General features: G+C 37.1%; 1 protein-coding gene across 39 annotated transcripts in view; it reads left to right on the top strand.

Moving 5' to 3' along the window:
- Positions 1-20,688, top strand: part of ANK2 (ankyrin 2) — a 317,165-nt gene that overhangs the window by 193,360 nt on the left and 103,117 nt on the right. For 36 of the 39 annotated variants that reach the window (XM_027597295.2, XM_027597312.2, XM_027597302.2 and 33 more), the window contains 5 exons: positions 4,981-5,178; positions 7,578-7,676; positions 7,843-7,941; positions 13,033-13,131; positions 19,500-19,697. In XM_027597295.2, the coding sequence (XP_027453096.2) occupies positions 4,981-5,178; positions 7,578-7,676; positions 7,843-7,941; positions 13,033-13,131; positions 19,500-19,697 (693 nt within the window). The remainder of the gene's footprint in view (positions 1-4,980; positions 5,179-7,577; positions 7,677-7,842; positions 7,942-13,032; positions 13,132-19,499; positions 19,698-20,688) is intronic. The other 3 variants (XM_027597333.2, XM_027597327.2, XM_027597331.2) reach the window with 1 other exon arrangement.

Below are 20,688 nucleotides of genomic sequence, written 5' to 3' on the forward strand. Positions count from 1 at the left end.
GTGGCTCAGTACATCTAGCATTTCTTGTCTTATGTCATCAGTATGCTCAACCATGAAGAAAACTCTTAACTGAAAACCCCACCGGGAGCTGATTTGTTGGAGGTTTTCATTATAAAATATATTTTACAAGCATTATTACTGTACAAGTCCCCAGTTTCTAGCAATACTTTGGGTTGCCAAAAAATATCAGGGGACACAAATAAACGATAATCGCACAGAACTGTTTAATGGGATATGCAGCAACCCTCAGATCCTCAATACAACAAAAATTTAGACAAAGGACACTTCTTACATTTTCTCTGTATTTTACCTCTCCTATAACCCCCGAGCAGGGTTGGTATCAACTGATGCTCTAACTAGACTAAGCTTGAGAAAAATAAGACAGCCAACATCAGCAAATCTTTTTCAATTTAACATTTTAATTGAATATTTATTTGAAACTATTTGGAGCAAAAACCAGCCCACACATTTAAAATATTTGTAGAATGTGCTCGACAGGCCATGAAATGGCGACTTCAAATTGGATGTATTATTTTCATTCTTATACTGATACCATGAGTGTTGTAGAGTTTTATCTTTAAAATGTGACATTTTGGGCTGAGTAATGCAGAGATAATTGTAGAAAGTTTTTTTAAAAAAGATTTTATTTATTTATTTGAGAGAGAGAGAGAGAATGAGCATGAGAGGGGGGTGGTGAGGAGCAGAGGGAGAGGGAGAAGCAGGCTTCCCGCCGAGCCCCACATGGGGCTCAACGCTGAGATCATGACCTGGGTCGAAGGCAGACACTTAACTGACTAAGCCACCCAGCTGCACTGAGTAAACTGATTGAAATTTAAATGGAAATAACAAAATTTCACCAGTCATGTTACAACCAATAAAAAGCATCTACCAAATTGAGAATAGGCAGATTTGCTCTCCCACAAACTATAAAATAATCTTATCTACAGAGTTCACCTATAATTGTCATGTCACTAATGAAGACAATGGATTACCGAGATGAAATTTTTTTACTGGCCTTCTTATAATATCAAATATCATGTATATGTAAAGATCTAGCATAAAATGTCTGTAGCTGCATGATTATATCCACTTTGATTCAGTCATTCATCCTCAATACAACAAAAATTTAGACAAAGCTATCATAGTAAGTAGCTACAATGCACCAGGCAGGGTTCTGATCACTAAGGAACTATCAAGATAATTGATACACAATCTGTTTGTTCAAGAAGCTCGACATTGAGTGGGTAAGACAGATAAGGAGATAATAACAAAAAGTAGAGCTATGTTCGGGGTAAAGACCACAGAGAAGATGAACTAACCAGGTTGGTGAGGTGATACCATTTTAGCCTGTGAGTGGAATGAGCACCTAATGCCAGACTATTCTTCCCCTTCCATAAAAACTCCCAGTTTTGAATCATCCATTATTCCTTCCTGAAGCAAATATTCATCTATCTAGTTGTCACTCTACCTCATTTTTTGAAAATGGCCAACTATGACTCTTCTCTACAACCACTATTCTAATTCATGACGACTTTAATGATCTTAGGGCAGTAGATAATCTTTCTAGTTGGCCTCTCAGTTTGGTAGCTGTAAACCCTCTGGAATTTCTGTTCTAACCTCTGCCTCTCCAAGCACTGCTTCTATGTTTCAGCCCCCTTTCTCTGGGACCCCAACTCCAGAAATGTGTTTATTCTCCCGGGTCCATCAGACATTGTTTTATTATCCCTTATTCACCTTATGCCCTCGCCTCTGCCCGACAGAACTATTCATACCACTCCCTGACATACTCATACTCACTTGCTATATTTTACCCTGATTAAATCCAACTCACATTCTTGCAGCTGAGTGTGGTGGCTGAAAACACCCAACCATACTGCCTGGGCTCACTTTAAATTCATGATTGCTAACCTCAAGTTGGCCTTTAATGCTGCCTGACAATCAGTGTATTTCCCAAGTGTATTTATTCTCGTTCCCTGCTACCTTATTATTCTATGTTTTTTTTTTCTTTCTTTAGACTTCTTAGACTTTTTTCCTTGTCTTCACTTCCCACAACACTGAAAAAATTGAAGCAATCAGGAGAGAATTTCTATAGACTCCTATCTTCCTATCTACCCAATTACATGTTTCAGCCCACACAGTCTACGCTCTCTCCTATTGCTATCATCTGACACAGTTGCTTGCTCCTCCCTTCTCAAAACACTTTCTTTTCCTTATTTGTCTTCTCAAATAAATTACGTCCCTCTGTCTTCGCTTCTGCTCAGTCTCCTTTCCTGTTCCCTCTTCACTCCCAGATCTCTGAATGTTAGAACCCCCAGAGCTCACTCTTTGTGTATTTGTTTATCTGTACCCACTAAGAAATCTCATCCAGTTTTGTCTTTAAATACAACTTATACACTGATGACACACAACTGTGTAGCTCCAGAATTCTATATTGTAGATGTCAACTCACCATTGCTGCATAGATGTTTACTGTGCATCTCCAATTTAGTAAGTTCAAAACTCAGCTGCTGATATTTTCCCCACCCCTATTTCTAATCCCCTTGTAGTCTTATCTCAAATAATGGCCATCCCATTCTTTCAGTTTCTCAGGTCAAATACTTCATGCAGTGCTTGGCTCTTCTCTCCCTTCATAGCCTGTCATTAAACCTTGTCACATCTTCCTTCAAAATATCTCATAATTCAGCAACTTCTCAACAGTCTCATTTCACCGCCCTGGTCCTGCTTACCATCAACCCTACCTGGATGATTGCAAGAGGCTCTAATTGGCCCCCCTTTTTCTCTTGTAACCCTGTTCAGTATATTCTCAACAGAAACCAGAGTAATCCTGTTGTCCTATACCTTCCACAAGCCCCCCATCTCACTCAGGGTGTAAGTCAAAGACTCTATTCAAACTAGCAGGTCTGTTACCTGAGTTCCCTTCCTTATTCACCCCTCTTATTCATTCGCCTTCAGCTTCATTCTCCTCCATACTCTTCATCAGTCATGCTGGGTGTGGTCTCAACATGACATGCTTGTCTTTGCTTTTCCTCACCCTCAAATGTTCTCCCCCCATATCAGCAAGGACCTGCTTTCTTACTGTCATCATGTCTTTCATTAAGACTTACCTTCTCAGTGAGGCCATTTCTGGCTAGCCTATCCATAAAGCACTCATATACACAAACTCCCTTGGCCATCCTATGCTCTAGTTTCCTTCTTCACACTGGTGGCCTTCTAACATACTATCTATTTTAATTCTTATTCTTTTTGAATTGTCTGACTACTACCCAAAATGTGACCCTCAATGAAGACAGGGGTTCCCTGTCTGTTGTGTTCCCTGTTGTATCCTTAGTACTTGATCAGGGTTTGAGTAGGTGCTTAGCAAATATTTGTAAAATGTAACAAAGAATTAAATGGTGGAGACTTTATTTTCCACATAACTTTTAAGTGGATCAAACAACATTAAAGTTTGATAGAATATCAGAGAAACATGCCACGCAACCCTCCAAACATTGCCAAGGCCTGAATTTCTTCTACACTTTGCCCTTATACTATCTTCCCCCAATGCATAAATACCTTCTTATCAACCTGCTGTTCTTTCTCAGTTCATTTTATGAATTTTTTTAAATATAAAAGCAATAATTATGAGTGAAGAGTATTTCAAAAACCAAGAAAATGTATTAATAATTTCAAAATCACATAGACTTCTACCACCCACAAACCACTACAATTAAGATTTTACTGTATTTGATTTTAGCTGTCCTTCATTGTTGAAATCACGCTCCTTGTTGAAAATACTGGGCCTTTGGCAGATTCTTTCTTTTTATCCAGACACAGTTTTTGCTTCTTTGAATGTAATGACTGCCAAGCTGGACACATGGACAACAACTACTTCCTAGAGACTGTATTTGCATTATTTGCATGGATTATTAAGAAAAGACCATATTCCACTCATTTAAATGGGCAAATGTTTTCTAATTTAGTTTCTTCCCTAATTTTACATATTTTTTTCTTATCAGCTTAATTATTTAACTTTAAAAAATAAGAGTCTTACCTAGACTGATAATCCTCAGTGAGTTACCCTGCCATCTTGTTTTTTTTTTATTATTTTTAAAGATTTTTATTTATTCATTTGACAGAGAGAGAGAGAGAGACAGTGAGAGAGGGAACACGAGCAGGGGGAGTGGGAAAGGGAGAAGCAGGCTTCGTGCTGAGCAAGGAGCCTGACGCGGGGCTCGATCCCAGGACCCTGGGATCATGACCTGAGCCCAAGGCAGACGCTTAATGACTGAGCCACCCAGGCGCCCCAACCCTACCATCTTGTGTCCCTGCTATTGACCTTCTCTAAGAATTAAGACTAGAGCTGTTTTGGGCAGTATCGCTGAGGATAAAATTATATTATCCTCAAAGTTTAAAAGTTGGGACACATAGTCTAAATTTGCCTCACACTTTTCTAACTCTTAGCTGACTGCTTTCTCCAAGTCCGATTCATGTCTCATGATAGGAAAAAGGAAGCATAGAATTTCAGAGCAGCATGGATCTAAGAGATGCTCAAAATATCTTTCTTTCCCTCATGCACCCACTTGCTCCTCCTTCATCTTCACCCTCCTCCATTTAGAAGTAAAGAAACTCTTGCAGAGAGACTAATTGAATGGAATTGAATACAAATAATTTAAGCCTCGGCTATCACTTGTTTTATATATCTAATATTGCCTTAATAATTGTGAGATCCATCTGAATTGTCACACAATACTATGTATTTATTCACAAAAGGTATATTAATTTGTGTTTTTGCCTAAGAATAGCATAATTATGAAATTAAATGGTCTCTTAGCTTCCCTCGGCACCCCACATAATCCACTGTACATGTAGATGTCAAATGGAGATTATTTTTTCCTCTGCTACCAACTGTGCCAGATAATCAAGAATTGACTTTGCTGTGTTTTACAACCTGGAAGTTATGGCTGAAATGTGGACTTGGTTTCATTTTGTTTTGATGTGCAGAATGGGCTGTCTCCACTTCATATGGCTGCACAGGGGGACCACGTGGAATGTGTGAAGCACCTGTTACAGCACAAGGCGCCCGTTGATGATGTCACCCTAGACTACCTGACAGCCCTCCACGTTGCTGCACACTGTGGCCACTACCGTGTGACCAAACTCCTTCTGGACAAGAGAGCCAATCCAAACGCCAGAGCCCTGGTAAACCTGGCCTAGTCCACATTAACAGCATATAGATGGGACAAGTATACCACAGTGATTGACCAATGGCACACCAGCAAAGCATGGTTACAGATCTGTAGTTAATTCTGCTAAGTTCGTTACCTCCCACAAGTAGCCTGCCTACTTCATGCCTTCACAGTTTGCTATTAAATGATGGTGAGCAAGGACAGATTTAGGAAAACACCAAGGTAACGTTTCCACAACTAGCGAGCTGCAGATAGATATGAAACCTCTGGAGTGATTAGCAATTTTAAATGGAAAATAGAAGTTGAAAATAGGAAATCATAAAATAAATTCTAAACACCTCTATATAGAGTCAGAATAAAAGTGTGAAAAAGTTGAATGTCATTAATCTCTATTTGGAAAAAAAAAAAAGGTTTTAAAGTGCTGAATAGATTTGACCATGTAAGATAAAATGTAAGCCTGTATAGAGTTCACTTAGAGAATGTCCTTATTGACCTGATTCCCTAAACACAGTCTAATGTAAAAGTGATGCTTAGCATCTTACTGCTCTGGGAAGCATTTTATATAAATTATTCCAGGAATTGCTCAAGAGAAATCTACATGAGGCTGTCCCTAGAGCAGCCTCTGTATTTCCCAAGGTCTAATATTGAATAAATCTTCCTTGCTTCACTTACATTCTAACAATAATCATTGGAAGTATTAGGCATGTACTAATTTATGCTCTTGTTTCCTGATTCTCAAACTAAAAGCAATTGTTTTATCCTATACATTTACATGGTAAATGCCGCTTTAAATTAGTCTTCAGACAATATTTAAAGTGAGAGAAGGACATAAGAATTATTAAATAATAAATCTTAGTTTTATTAGAAAATTTTCCATTGAAATCCATTTATTCCTTATTGCCCAGGAAGCAAATATACTTTTAGGGTTATATGTAATTATGAGAGGATACTTATTTTCTCATAAGGAGGAAAATACTCATTTTCAATTGGGTAGTGGTCAATAAGCTTAGAAAACATTACAATTTCATAATTAAAAATCATTTGAGTGCTATACATTTTTGTCTGGCTTTCTACATAGCTCATAAATAGGAAATGACTAAACAAACATTGTGGAGAGTAGTAAGTCATTAGGTTAAGTAAGACAATATGCTTTCGTGAGAACTGTGAAGTACAGAAAAATATTGACTGATGATCAGTCCCCACTGGGACAAGCAAAATAACTAACTGGCAGAATAGGTATAACTCTTCTATATGTAGGGATCATTGTTCAAATAAAAATTTAATACTTACACATAAGGATTAAGCATGTTAACAAATTTCTATATAATTGTCCCCAGTTCCTATACATTGCCTGGTTTGGAGAGTTAAAAATGTCTTAGAGACTTCTCCACATTCCTTTGCCTCTGAGAGATATCCTCTTACGGTTATTCCAGAAATTCTCCTGAAAATATTCAGGAACTTAATAATCATGTTTGTTTGTTTGTTTGTTTAAGATTTTATTTATTTATTTGACTGAGAAAGACACAGCGAGAGAGGGAACACGAGCAGGGGGAGCAGGAGAGGGAGAAGCAGGCTTCCCGCTGAGCAGGGAGCCCGATGTGGAGCTTGATCCCAAGGACCCTGGGATCATGACCTGAGTCGAAGGCAGAGGCGTAATGACTGAGCGACTCGGGCACCCCAATAATCATGTTTTTATAAAATAAAATGTATCTGATTGGCATTTGTTATAAAAACTTTTTAACATAAGAAATGTTACTTCTGGATGTCAAATATTATCAGCATAGTGATTTCTGGTAATATACAACAATTCCTTACAAAAAATTCTTAATGGAAGATATATAACTTCTGAATATGAAAAATTATTAATGTAAATAATGATTTCTGCTAATTTACAACACCCCCTCCCTGAAGAAAATGGTAGCAACGCTGAAACATTTATTGTCGAAACATTTATTGTCATGGCTGTAGGGTGTTGAAGTAAAACAGACCAACAGTTTGTAGGCTTTAAGAAATGGTCTTTCATCAGATACATACATGCTTATCTTCCATGCACCTTCAAGCCATTTCATTACCCAACCCATCAGTATACTTGAAAACACCTTAGAACTTCTAAAGTATCATTGCCCCCTGAGTTTTCCTTCTTTGCAGAGCAGGCCCATGTAGTTTTCTTTACTTCTATTTTTCTTGATAACCACACAAAAAGAATTATATACAGGTCCACCACATAGCAGCCAAGTTCAGTGCCTACAGGAACGCACCCCCACTTTTCTTTCCAAATCCCAGCACCTACAGCATCAGAAGAAATGGTTAACATTACGTGAATGTAACATTATTGCCTGCAATGTGCCCGCATGGAGTTGTGTGAGGATCGTTTCTGCATGTTTTCAACTAACTTGATTGTCTTTTGCACAGAATGGTTTTACTCCACTGCACATTGCCTGCAAGAAAAACCGCATCAAAGTCATGGAACTGCTGGTGAAATATGGGGCTTCAATCCAAGCTATCACAGAGGTAGAACAATGTTTCAGCTTGTCCCGAAACATTCCTTCTCCTACTCCTTCTTCCCCTTCCTGTCGCCCATCCTCTGTCCTCTTCACTCAAGTCTTATTTATCTGAAGAAGTCCCCAAAGCCCCCACCGGTGCAGAGGAGTAAAACTGCTGTTGCTTTGTTTCGCAGTCTGGCCTCACACCAATACATGTGGCTGCCTTCATGGGCCACTTGAACATTGTCCTCCTTCTGCTGCAGAACGGAGCCTCTCCAGATGTCACTAACATTGTGAGTATGGCTTGGGTCAGAATAACCACAGGGAGAAAGAGCGAGAGGAAGAGAGAGTATGGCTGTTTGTAGGGATGTTTGTGTGTATGTCATCAAAGCGAGCGGCTGAGCTTTGAGCAGAGCCTCCATGATCCCAGGTTACTGAAGTACTCACTAGAACTTCACTGAGAAGAAATGGGTTAGGAAAACAAAATGGGAGTTGGGGAAGCTGTTTCAGCTCCCTGGTGCAGATGGATTAAACATGCATCTGAAATACATTTATGAAAACAAGATACATTTTGAATGAAGGATTGGTTGAAATAAAATCTGAAGGACTCATTCCAGTTGCTTGAGTGAATTGTATTCCTGGTAATTTTGATTAACATGTCAAGCCAGTACCACCATCAATCATAGCAAATGGTTAACCAGAGATAGACCCATAGGAGGGATTTCTATTTGATACCAAATTCTCTCTCCTTCAATTACATGGATTTTTCATTTTCTAACCTTGATTTTTCATTTTGATTTGATTTTGTTGGCTAGAGTGGATGGAGTCCTCTCTTACCTGAAATAATTATACCATTGAAACTTTTTCCTATATCTTGAAATGAATGTTAGTCTCCAGACAACTTTTATTCTGCCAGTAACTCCCGAATATCCCAGAATTCTTCTACCTAATTTAAATTAGGATTTTTACTTCCAACTTCCTTATTATTTCTTTCATTTTCTTGGAGTCTGCTCCCTTAAACTTTGATCATTTAATGCAAATTTTCTCCTTACTGTGCACAAGATATAGTCATGTATTTGAAGCTCAACAGGGACAACTGGAATATTGAGTTTTTTTTTAAGTATGCAATAGAAATAACTCTCCCCAAATAAACATCAGTGCTTATTATTGAGTCATATTTTCAAAAGCAAGTGATTGACTATTGTTAAATTTTGCTGTATCATTCCAAGTGAGTTGTGAAATAGAATGTTCAATGTCACTTTTCATTTGTATTCCCTCTCACATTCTCATTTCTTTGCATTTTACACATTGTTTCTGTGCTAAAGTTTCTGATACATGGACAAAATCCATGTGAAATTAATTTATCTGGTTTAAGTATTATTTAATACTCTCTATATAATTCACAATTGGAGCATAAAACCATTAAATAATTGAAATATATTCTGCTTGTTTCCCTAATTATAGCTTATGGATCCTAAAGGAATATTATTATACACTAATCTTTAATGACTCCATTAAGGATAAGAGTAATTTCAAAACATACCGGTTTGAGTTGAACTTCTAGTCACTTCTTAGAACTTTAAAAGAAATCAACATCATCCTTTTACTGTGCAGAGATGATGACCACATCTCTTTTTTAAACTGATAGTGGTACGAACTAGTAACTTTCAAGAAAAGTACTCTGTATACTTTCCCACTATACTGTATTTTCCTTATTTGTATTTCATTGCCTTCAGGATCAAGGTGCAATGGTGATACTGTGTTAAATTATGTTATCATATTATAACAGCAACATATACAAGAATATTCTATCTGATACTTTATTGAAATCCCCTAGGTTAATATTTTTGAGGGGAGAATTTGGTACAATCATTAAAGAAAATCCACACGAAATGGTTGCGTGATTCTGTCGCCACTCTTAACTTGGCTTTTAACTGGCCAATTCCAAATCATTTGATGGTTATGGATTTACTCCATATTCATATGCTCCCCCTTCTGCAAAAAAAAGAGCAATATAGGCTACCTGTAGATTTTAAAAATAAATAAAATATCAATTAAAACAATAAAAATGTTTACATCCTCTAGGTTCGTAAAGACTCCCAAATTTTGTAATTGCTTTATCAAACTTAACTTCTACCTACCACTCATTATAAAGTTCACTTTGTTTTATCTTCTCATTTGTCTATTACACATTCTTTCTCTTCAGTCTCCTCAGAACAAATACTTGAGAGGCACTTGCTAATGTAATCCTCTCCTCAAGATATTTCCTAATTGTTTTTTGTTTGATCATTTTTATTTTTGTATTATATGTTCTTCAGGGAGCAGATACCATGTAGATATATAGGGTTGCCAGATAAAATACAGGACTCCCAGTTAAATCTGAATTTCAGATAAATGACAAATTTTTTTTTGTATAAGTATGTCTTGTGCAGTAGTTGAGACATATTTATACTAAAATAATTATTCATTGTTTGTCTGGAATTAAAATTTAACTGGTCATCCCATATTTTTGTTTGCTAAATCTGGCAACCCTGTATTTAGAGGAATTTAATTTATCTCTAGCAGTGGGATGCCTATGAACTTGTACATTCTCAGGACATGAGGATATAGCCACTGGATCCAAAACTCTGTGCAGGTTGATTAAGAAACTGTGTGAACACTTACTGCCTGCTTGCTGTGTCAGAGTTGGTCATTTCCTGACCCCAAAGTACCCCACCTTTGGAGCCTTTGTGTGTTGCCTGAAATCATGTTGCATTTTTGAATGCAATGCTGTCTGTTGTGCTTTGATGCTTTCCAACTGACGCAGCCAAAGTGGAAGTCAATGTAGCTGTCGGCAAAATCAGTTTTAACAACTGAGAAGAGGGGCATGAAATTTAGTACCTGCTTTGGATGTGAGCATACCCATTCTCTTGCCAGTCTTGTTTTCGTCTCAAAATTCACTCCAAGTGTGAGATGTACCAATAACTCAATCATGTGCAGATATTACTACTGCAAAGCTTCCCTTCCGGAAAGCTCACAAATGCACTCTAAAACCTAGAAAGCTGACCTACCAGTTGTAATACATCCATAATCCAAAGTATTCATTGACAACCATGGGAGTAGAAAACTAAGCGCTTTTGGGGCTGTCTAGAGTACAATGTGAGGTAGTACCAAGTTTTCTCATATAAAAATCAATAGACTCATGGCTAAGTTCTCACTTCATATCATGTTTAAAATTTCCCCCAATACTTAAGTGAAAGAGCTTAAGATAAAGAAAATAAGGGTGTTGAGTAAGACAAGGTGCTCAACAATCAAGAAATGGAAGTTACTAAAATATCTTTATATATATTTTATATCATTATAATATATCTTTCATTTTTTATTTATAATTATATATAAACAAGGGTAATATAAATATAAAAGGGTAGGGACAATTTACAATAAAAATCAATTACCCCAGAGTCATTAAATAAGATTGAACAAGACCATTGCTTTAAATCGGAGAGATGTATATGTGTATGCAGATATATATAACTTTGACTACAATATTTAATACTTTAGATTAGGTTTTATAGCTAACTCATTGATTTCAAATGTATAAATAGCATAAAAATAACTCATTCCAAGTATATAATAAGGATACTGGAAATATTAAGACTAGTGTTGGAAACATTTTACATTGTAAAAACCCTTTATTGATAAAGTTTGGCTTGTAAACTAAACATAATGAATCTATCATTAACTAGGTACTCGTGATGCCTCTTTGACTTAACTTCTTATAAAGAAATTTATCTTTGTCTTTATTAGCAATTAGCAAAATTCAGTAAAATTGCTATACTTCTATAAGACTTAGAGTAAGGATTTGAGGGCTTTTTGTTGTTGTCAAATAGTTACACCTTAACTTCATCTATTTAGAGACAGGTTTTAAGTGATATAGAAAACAAGTTAGAAATCATGGTTGTCCAAAGAGGAAAAATCTTGCCATACACCCAAAGGTTGAAGACAAATATTGCTACTCCAATAATGTGATTTTTATAAGCCAACACACTCCAGATATATTTACTTTGCAAAAGTCAAAACATGTCATCATTATACAAGGCCATTAGAGGATAAATAAATAAATTATCAACAAAAAAGAAAAAATATTAGACGTCTAGTTTAATGCTTTCAAAATCAAATCATTTGAAATGAATTTTTCATAACTTCATAAGGAATGAGTCTCAGATACTAGGAAAAAAATTACCTATGAGCTATGTACCAAACTTAAGTTGTGCAAGGAATCAGAAGAAATTATTTACTGGAATTAGAAGTATCCGATTACCACAACTAACTTCAAGATCAATTTAGCTGATTTGGGACGGTTTACTTTCCTTGGTTGAAATAAGCTTTATTTTCTAGAATAGTTGTGTTGACTAGAAGTAATCATTTCTGTTCCAGTGTCTTGTTTTTGTTTTGTTTTTTTTTTAATAACTGTAAAATTGCTTGGAAGAATGAACCCCTGCCTTCTTCAGAACTACATGGGGTTTAAAATACGTTGATTAAAACAAAACCAAAAACCTTCTCTCTTACAGGCAGTAATTAACAGGCTTCTCAATGACAAAATTTCTTTCATCTAACCATCATCCTTCATGCTACAGCTTAAGCTACCATTTCCTGATCAGTGTGCTGTATCTTGATGTGGCACGAAGATACCTGAGGAATGACCTGATGCCCAGGGCTACCCACCTCAACACATGACACTGTTAACAGATGCTTTACTCATCTCTTGGTAGTTCTCTCAAGTTACTGTCTATAATTGAATATGATCATTAATAATAGGGGGACATCCTGGGCAAATCAGATTTCTTATGTAAACGGTCATTGTCTAGCCTTATATCACAAAGACAAATCCAAATGTGAAATAGTTTATTTCAGAAGTAAACTTTGAATTCTGAAAAGGAATGACTTATGTATGGTGCAAATGACATGATTTTTTTGCACTGTGTTGACCTGATCTTCGGCATCTAGAGTTTCTCCTTAAAAATGGGATCAAGTTGTTATCACATAGTCAAATGTGACGATGACAGATTTTAGGTTTGAAGGCTAAAAGAGGACTTCATATCACCTAAAGCAGTTTAAGTTATGCCAGATTGACTATGAGGTTAAACCTCAGGGTATGCTGGATATTTGGGTAAGTTCATGGACTGAAAAGAAATGAAATAAACATGTGTTTTGTCCTTATGAAGATGGAGAAGATACAAAACTGTATTTTTCCAGACTAAATAATTATAAAATAATTACGCCTTTTCATCGATTTCCTAAACCTTTGGATTGATTGCTGAATTTCACAAAAAGGCACATTTTTATCCTTTACCATACAGAGCAGTGGGTTTCCTTATGACTCAATGAGCTTTGTTTCTTGGCAGCGTGGGGAGACTGCATTGCACATGGCAGCCCGGGCAGGGCAGGTCGAAGTGGTCCGATGCCTACTGAGAAATGGTGCCCTTGTCGACGCCAGAGCCAGGGTAGGTGCGGGTGCTCGGGGTTCTCTCGTATTGTGCATGTGAGTTCCATCTTTAAGAGAGAATGCTATTCTTCATTTCCCTGATTTAGAAATGCCATGGACTGTAAGTGGAAGCATCAATTCAGTAGTTTTTCAGGCAGAAAAGGAAATGGTATAGTAAATATACACAATAAAAGGCACCCCAATTTCAGAAACATTGACATTTGAAAAAAATATATAATTTAGTATCTAAGAAATTGGCATTGAATAACAGTAATTTTTTAACCTATGAAAACATTTTTACATGTATTTTTCTTTTCATGAATTTTTAAAAAATGACCTATATTATAGAGATACTATGAATATTAAAATTGATTTCATACCATAAAGCCAGTCAAATTTGCAGACATTACTTACTAGTTACTTAAAAACAATTACACTCAAAGTTTTAATGTTGTACCTTTATCTGTTTTATTTTCTTCCTTTCTATAATGAGTTCTACTTTTCTTCTTACTCTGATTTTACATAGTTAGACATTCTGCTCTTCTGTTATTCCAAAATAGAATTTTGGCCCTGGAGATTACTTGATCAGATTCTCTTGTTTCTGATTGGCTTCTATGCCTTTACAGGTTGGTTTTTCCTTCCTTTTTTTTTTTTTTTTAATTCACTTTCCAATTGCTTTTTTTCACCTTCTTCCTCTACACTGAATATACTAGTAATTTTTATCAATATACTACATCTTCAGTTTCCTTTTCCACATCATTCCATTACCTTTTGTATTAGCATCTTTGGGATTCTCGTAGGATATTTGAAGACTTTGTCTCCTTCAATACTTGATGTACCTGGGCTAGAACTCACTTCAGCTTGAATTGTGCCATCATGACTCCCTTTTGGAAATGGTATTATATTGGAATGAAAGCATCCAGCTAGAGTCCTACACATTGTCATTTCAGGCAAGTCATTGCACTTCTAGGTCTTTATCATTAAAATATAAAGGTTGGACTTAGAAGCCTTGAAACTCCTTTCCAGAATTTCTTAACATTCTCTGACTCTATGAATTTAATAGCATTTTTGCCACAGATTTTCATGAAAAATCCAGTGAAACATGGGCAGCCTTGATATTAGCCTTTTCCTTTTGGATTTCATCTGCCTTTTTATCCATTGTGTGAGTAGTGTAATTAATGTTCTTTGGTAATCATCATCGATATTTTATTTTCTTATGTATTTAGAGCTTTTGTTGTTCAAACTGTATTCTTCCCAGCCTTGGCGTTTTCTTGTTTCTCCCCCACCCCAAGACTATTTTTTAAGAGCAGTTTTAGGTTCATAGCAAATTGCAAGGAAGTTACAGAGACTTCCCATATACGCCCTGATCCCACACGTGCATAGGCTCCCACGTTATCAGCTTTCCCCACTAGAGTGGTACACGTGTTATGATTGATGAACACATATTGACACATCATAATCCCCCAACATCGATAGTGTACATTAGGGTTCACTCTTGGTGTTTCACATTCTGCAGGTTTGGACAAATGTATAATGACATGTATCCATCCTTATCATGCAGACTAGTTTTACTGCCCTAAAAAAACTTCTGTGCTCTGCCTATTCTCATTTCCTTTCCAGGTTACCTGGCATTCAGCTATTTAAAAAAAAATTATGGTCAATTAATGTACTCTGAGTATCATGAACTTCACTATTTTTATCAGAAATTATGATAATATTTCTGGTAAATATTTGTAATCTATATTTAATACAAAAGGGTTTCCTGTTTATCTTTCAAAATAAAACCACTTAATATTTGTCTATATTCAAATTTTAATTTATTTTTAATGGAAATTTGCTTATTTTCATGTGTCTTTGTCAATTTTTTTATGTTATCAATTTAGCCTGTTATTATTGCCTTATGCTTGTCTGGATACTATCTGAAACCCCTTCCTCCAAACCACTAGCTACAGACTCTTTACTTTGAAATATTGTAACATTTATTCTTTTTTTAAAAGTTTTACACACAAATTCCATCAATTCAATTGTTCTGGTGTTTTTTTGTTGTTTGTTTTTTGTTGTTTTTTAAGAGAGCGTTTGTGTGAGTGGGGAGGGGCAGAGGGAGAAGGAGAGAGAGAATCTTAAGCAGGCTCCATGTGGGGCTCAATCTCACGACCTGAACCAAAATCAAGAGTTGGACGCTTAACTGACTGAGCCACCCAGGCGCCCCCAATTCTATCATTTTACTTCCTTTCGCAACTACGTTTAGTGTCATCGTCTACATATGTATATAAAATCTTTAATTTTTTTATTCCTCCTTGTTTAAATATCAAATGTCATGATCCTTTGTTTTTTCAGCTCTACCACCTATCCTAAGTTGCAACTAAAATTCCTTCCCTATAGCATCCTTCTGGTTGCAGACAGGAGAAACTAGCACAGCCTGATAGAGCCATGCTACTGAGCCACCGCTACTGAAAGGTCATTATGCATGACATCACCTGGGGATCTTTTTAAAATGCAGAATGAACTCAGTAGGTTTGGGTGAGGCCCCAAATCTGCATTTTTTTTTTTTTTATTTAAAAGATTTTATTTATTTATTTGACAGAGACACAGTGAGAGAGGGACACAAGCAGGGGGAGTGGGAGAGGGAGAAGCAGGCTTCTCACTGAGCAGGGAGCCCGATGCAGGGCTCGATCCCAGGACCCTGGGATCATGGCCTGAGCTGAAGGCAGACACTTAATGACTGAGCCACACAGGCGTCCCCCAAATCTGCATTTCTAACAAACTCACAGGCGATGGGTGTGTTCCTGATCCTGGGATTATACTGAGCAGCAAGAAGCTAAGGTTTTGCTTTTTACATGTTCTATTTCAAGTTGTAATTTAACCATGAGTTTCTGCTTTTTTTAGCCCTTTAGGTTTGCCTGGAAATCTTTGATTTAGTTAACATTTGTACAGTGGCCTATACTTCATAAAGCATTTTAACACGAATTACCTTATTTAACACACAGAACAACCATGTGTTGTAGGGTGGCTTAGGGTCCTGAAATCCAAAATTGTGCTGTCTTTCCTGAGGTCATGGAGTTAGAAAGAGTAAGAAAAGGGTTCCTCCTTGATTCTGTATCTTCTCCTAGCATTATCTCCTTTTTGTCTATAAAGAGAGACTTTATCTCTCCTATCTAAACAAACAACAGGATTCTAATTAGTCACATTTCCCACCTGGGCTGATCACTATGGCCAGGATATAGTATCAAGCCTGGGCTCCATGCCCATTCATGTGGTCCATCCATGAAGTGGAGTGAGATGATTGGCAGCCCCTCCAGAGCCACATGTAGTGGGGGATGCCTTCTTTCCCCAAATGAGGGAGGGCTCTTCCCAGAAAAAGGGTGTAGGGGTTATTGAACAGAAAAATGAAAATCTATCTGTTCTGTTTTACCTCTCGGTTTCCCAGCATGCATACCCACATGCATGTACTTCTGAAACTCTCTCTCTTAACCTAATACATTGCTCTATCATTCACTCCCTCCCAAAGGGGAGATGGTCATGCAGTTATACTCAGTTACTATGCTGAACTCCAAGGGTGAGATCTCTGGATAGTCTGTATTCTTCTTAATCAGGTTTAGAAATAATATCGCATGGTTATATAATCATGGCGCTACTCCCACTATATAATGAAAGAAAAATCATTTACCACACCAATGCCTCTCATTTAAAAAGTGTGAGCTGCATCCTCTTCTAAGTCAAGAGCATAAGGCGATTTTGCTGGACAGACTAAGAGACCAGGGATTGCAGTGGCATAAGTTCATTGGTCAATCAGTGTGCTTGCCCCCAGACCCTGCCCTCACAAAGATCCTTCCTTGTCCAGTATCCTCCGTGGATATGACTGAGAGAACCACTGGGGCCTGCCCATCAGGGAGCTCTCTTACTTGAGGTGCCTATGTTCTGTTGGCACAATATGGAGGGCTGGCATTTGGTTTAGGGATTGAGCAATCACAGGGCCCCAAGGCTTAAACTCACTTGAAACTTAATTCACCTTAAAACTTGAGTTAGCTGCCAGTTGATTTAGTTCCTGAGAATCCTGTGTTAGAAATTAATGGCAGAAATTTTATCAAATCTTTGAACCTTGTCTAAGCCATTGCTACTTCTGTCTTTTGGTAAGGGAGTTGGGGCTCAGCAGGTCTTCCTAATTTTGGAAGACTATAGCTTGTGGGAGTAAGGCAGAACTCATCTCTTCCTGGTCCAGGCTGTATCACAGTCAATGACACTTTATGATGAGGGAATTATTACCCCTTATATATGGAAGAGGCCTAGAGGATCAAGGTAACCCTCCCTTTTTAAAGCCCTTTCCATGAATATTGTTTTCTGCGCTTTCCCAATTCTTTGCCTTGGCCTGAATTAACTTTAGTTTGGAGCAGCAAATTCAACTTTTGCAGTTCAACAGGGAAATAATTACCCAAACCTTAAAAGGTCTTATATCTCTAGTTACCAGTGGAAAGACTTTCTAACCAAACTTGTTTGTTCTTCCCATTTTTGCTTTCAGATAGGACTATACCAAAAGTTGAAGAAAGTAGGCAAGGCAGTTTATTTCTTAAAAAAATTAAAAACAAAAACAAACAAACAAAATCAAGTGCCTAAATGCTCTGGGGTCTGAGAACCAAAGGACAAGAGTTGATAATTTAACCAAATAGTTGGCTGCTACGAGTTCTGGATGAAGGTGTCTTCATTGCCCCAGGTCTCCCGCTCACTCATCAAGAACACCTTTTAGATTATGTCACTTGCGATACCTGCCTCTATCAAATTGTGCTGGGCAGATGTGCAAGAAGGGAAACCCAGAAGCAACAGATGTTCATGATAGCTATTCTTAGGTTCTTCGGTTCTTTTATTGTTGTTTTGTTCTCTGTTTATCTTTGTAATTTAATTTTCCCCATTTGTCTATTTTCTTCTCTGCTGTGTTTCAGAGAACAGTTGTATCTTCTGAAGTGTTGTCAGTCTCCTTTCCTATTGAGGGTCACCTCATTCTGTTAGTTTTCTCCATGGCCAACTTACTGTGTCTATTTCTGTAGGATGTATAGGCCAATGAATGTCTTTGGAATCCAGTGCCTGAATTCAAGTCCTGTTTTAATAGCCTGGTGACCTCGAACAATCCTGGAGAACCGCTTTAATTCCCAATAACCTCCGTTTTCCAGAAAATGGTCTAATAATACATCTTATGCCTTCCTTTTGGGTCTTTTGTAAGAATAGGATTAAGTATGCATTGTACATGAAGGAAGGTTATAAATTGCATTTTTAAAAAAGATTCCAATTCTATTACTAAAACACTTGTGTTATTGTCATTTATTATTTACTTCTCACCACCCTGAAATTCATACAATGCTATTCCATCTCCTTCTGTGTCTTCCTCTGAATACTTTCTTTCTTATACTTTAAGATACTACATTTATTTGAACAGCTCTTCCCCACTCTATTATATCCTTTTTCCATTCATTCTTAGCTTAGAAAGCTGACCCAGCTTTTCCTTCCTCACTTTGATTATGACATGCCCTTGAACACATTGTAAAGACATACCTTTTTTTCATCACTAAGGTTATGCTCAATTTTCTTTTTATAAAAGAGTGGTTTGGCCTAGTTCTCTCAACACTGAAATGAAAATATTTTCAGACTACACATTAGAGTCAGGTGATTTCTTGAGCCTCTTCCAACATACCCTTCCTATTCCTTATACCAGCTATGTCCTCTCTGCACTTCTAAATGGAAAGCACTTGGCAAATACTTAACCCCCTTTGCTTCTTGCTGGAGTTCCATTTCATCTTGAAATCCTGGATGCAAGTCCCAGAACCATCTGCAATGTTTCCTAGAACATTAAAAAAAAAAAAAAACAGATTGTAATATCTTATCTGCAGTCTCTCCTTGAAGAAAATGACCAGCATTTCTATCCTTGGCTTGTTTGAGTGGAGTAAGAACAGTTTTCCCAGCATCCCTCATTCTTTCTCTCTTGATACAGTTCCCAGAATAAATACCATCTCTTAGTGAAAGCTTTTGGATGAGAATCTAGGTCTTAGTACTTCTGGACTAGATTTCTTTCTTATTCAGAACCACAAGTTGGTTTATATTTAAGCGTAAGTGAGGGCTGAGGCCTTCATCAGTTGAGTAACATGTTGGTGTGCCCAGGAAACAATGACCAAATTCATGGAAGTACACACTACTAAGAAAATCTAAGAGATTTTTGTGACCAAACAGGTCACCTCCATAACAAAATATAAAGTAAATCGTGGTCAGAGTAGTAATAATTTCCTTTTTGGCTAGAGGTTCCTAGAGATTCCAAGAAGACGTCAGGAAACATCTGAGTGAAATGTGTTATCAGTGAAGTCTGGCTTGTTCTGGCACTAATTTTTGACTTGACTTGAGTTGTAGGAGGAACAGACACCTTTGCACATTGCCTCTCGCCTGGGTAAGACAGAAATTGTCCAGCTGCTTCTACAACATATGGCTCATCCAGATGCAGCCACGACAAATGGGTACACGCCACTGCACATCTCTGCCAGGGAAGGCCAGGTAGATGTGGCATCAGTCCTCTTGGAAGCAGGAGCAGCCCACTCCTTAGCTACCAAGGTAAGGGGATGGCTCCATGACAACATGGACTAAGAGGGATCCCTAGTCAGGCTTCCTCTGTTCTACTATCCCCAGTATCAAGAAGGGTAGATCTTCTTTAGGCTCTGACTTACTTCTTTCTATTTGAATATTTTAGATTCATTTCCTAAATCATCAAAAGGGATTTTGAAATCCCATATAATATTTTTAATAATGAGTGCTGGATTCCATCCTTCTAAGTAGTATTGTTTCTAATACAGGTGTCTGGTGCTTTTTTAACTAAGATTATTTCCATAGAGCAAGGGCTACTTTCTCTTTTCTTTCCATTAGAAAATCTATAATGTATTCCCAAGAGAAAAAATAGAAGGTTCCCCAATACATTGAACTAGTATTACTAACGAAGAAAAGAAAATTGCATTAAATTGGCAATACTATATTTGCTAAGAGTTTTAGTACTATCTAGAAGTTCACCTTACTTGATTCTGCATTTTTCCAACTCTGGTATCCGCTGTCATTCCCATTCTGCTCTCTAATATTTATCAGCTATATTCTTGCTTGGGTATTTACGGTGTCTAAATAGAGCTGAGCTAGAGAAGCACTTTATTAGTTGTATATTCTTTGTATACACCAGCCTGAATTTTACTTATGTTCAAAGTTTCATGCTAGGGCAGAATAATTTTTTTTCCACTTGATACATTCTATTTGAAATTCACTACTTGGATGTGACATGAACACACTCAGCTAATCAGAGCAAAAGAAATTGGAGGGGTACAGAAGAGTAGAAAAATGAGACAAGTTTAAAGCCCACAACAAGTGTATTGTTTGCAAGGCAGAATAATTCCCATAAATACAACAGTGATTCATCTTATTTAAAAGACATTTTCAATTTACTCATAGCAAATAGTCATAAGTACTACATCTGAGGGAGAAGTATGAACTCAAGGAATGTTGTGGCATCTGTCCTCCTAGAAGTAGGAACAGCCCACTAGCCATTATGACTTAATCTGGTTGC

This window comes from Zalophus californianus, chromosome 2 (assembly GCF_009762305.2).
Source record: "Zalophus californianus isolate mZalCal1 chromosome 2, mZalCal1.pri.v2, whole genome shotgun sequence".
NCBI classification, from domain to species: domain Eukaryota; kingdom Metazoa; phylum Chordata; class Mammalia; order Carnivora; family Otariidae; genus Zalophus; species Zalophus californianus.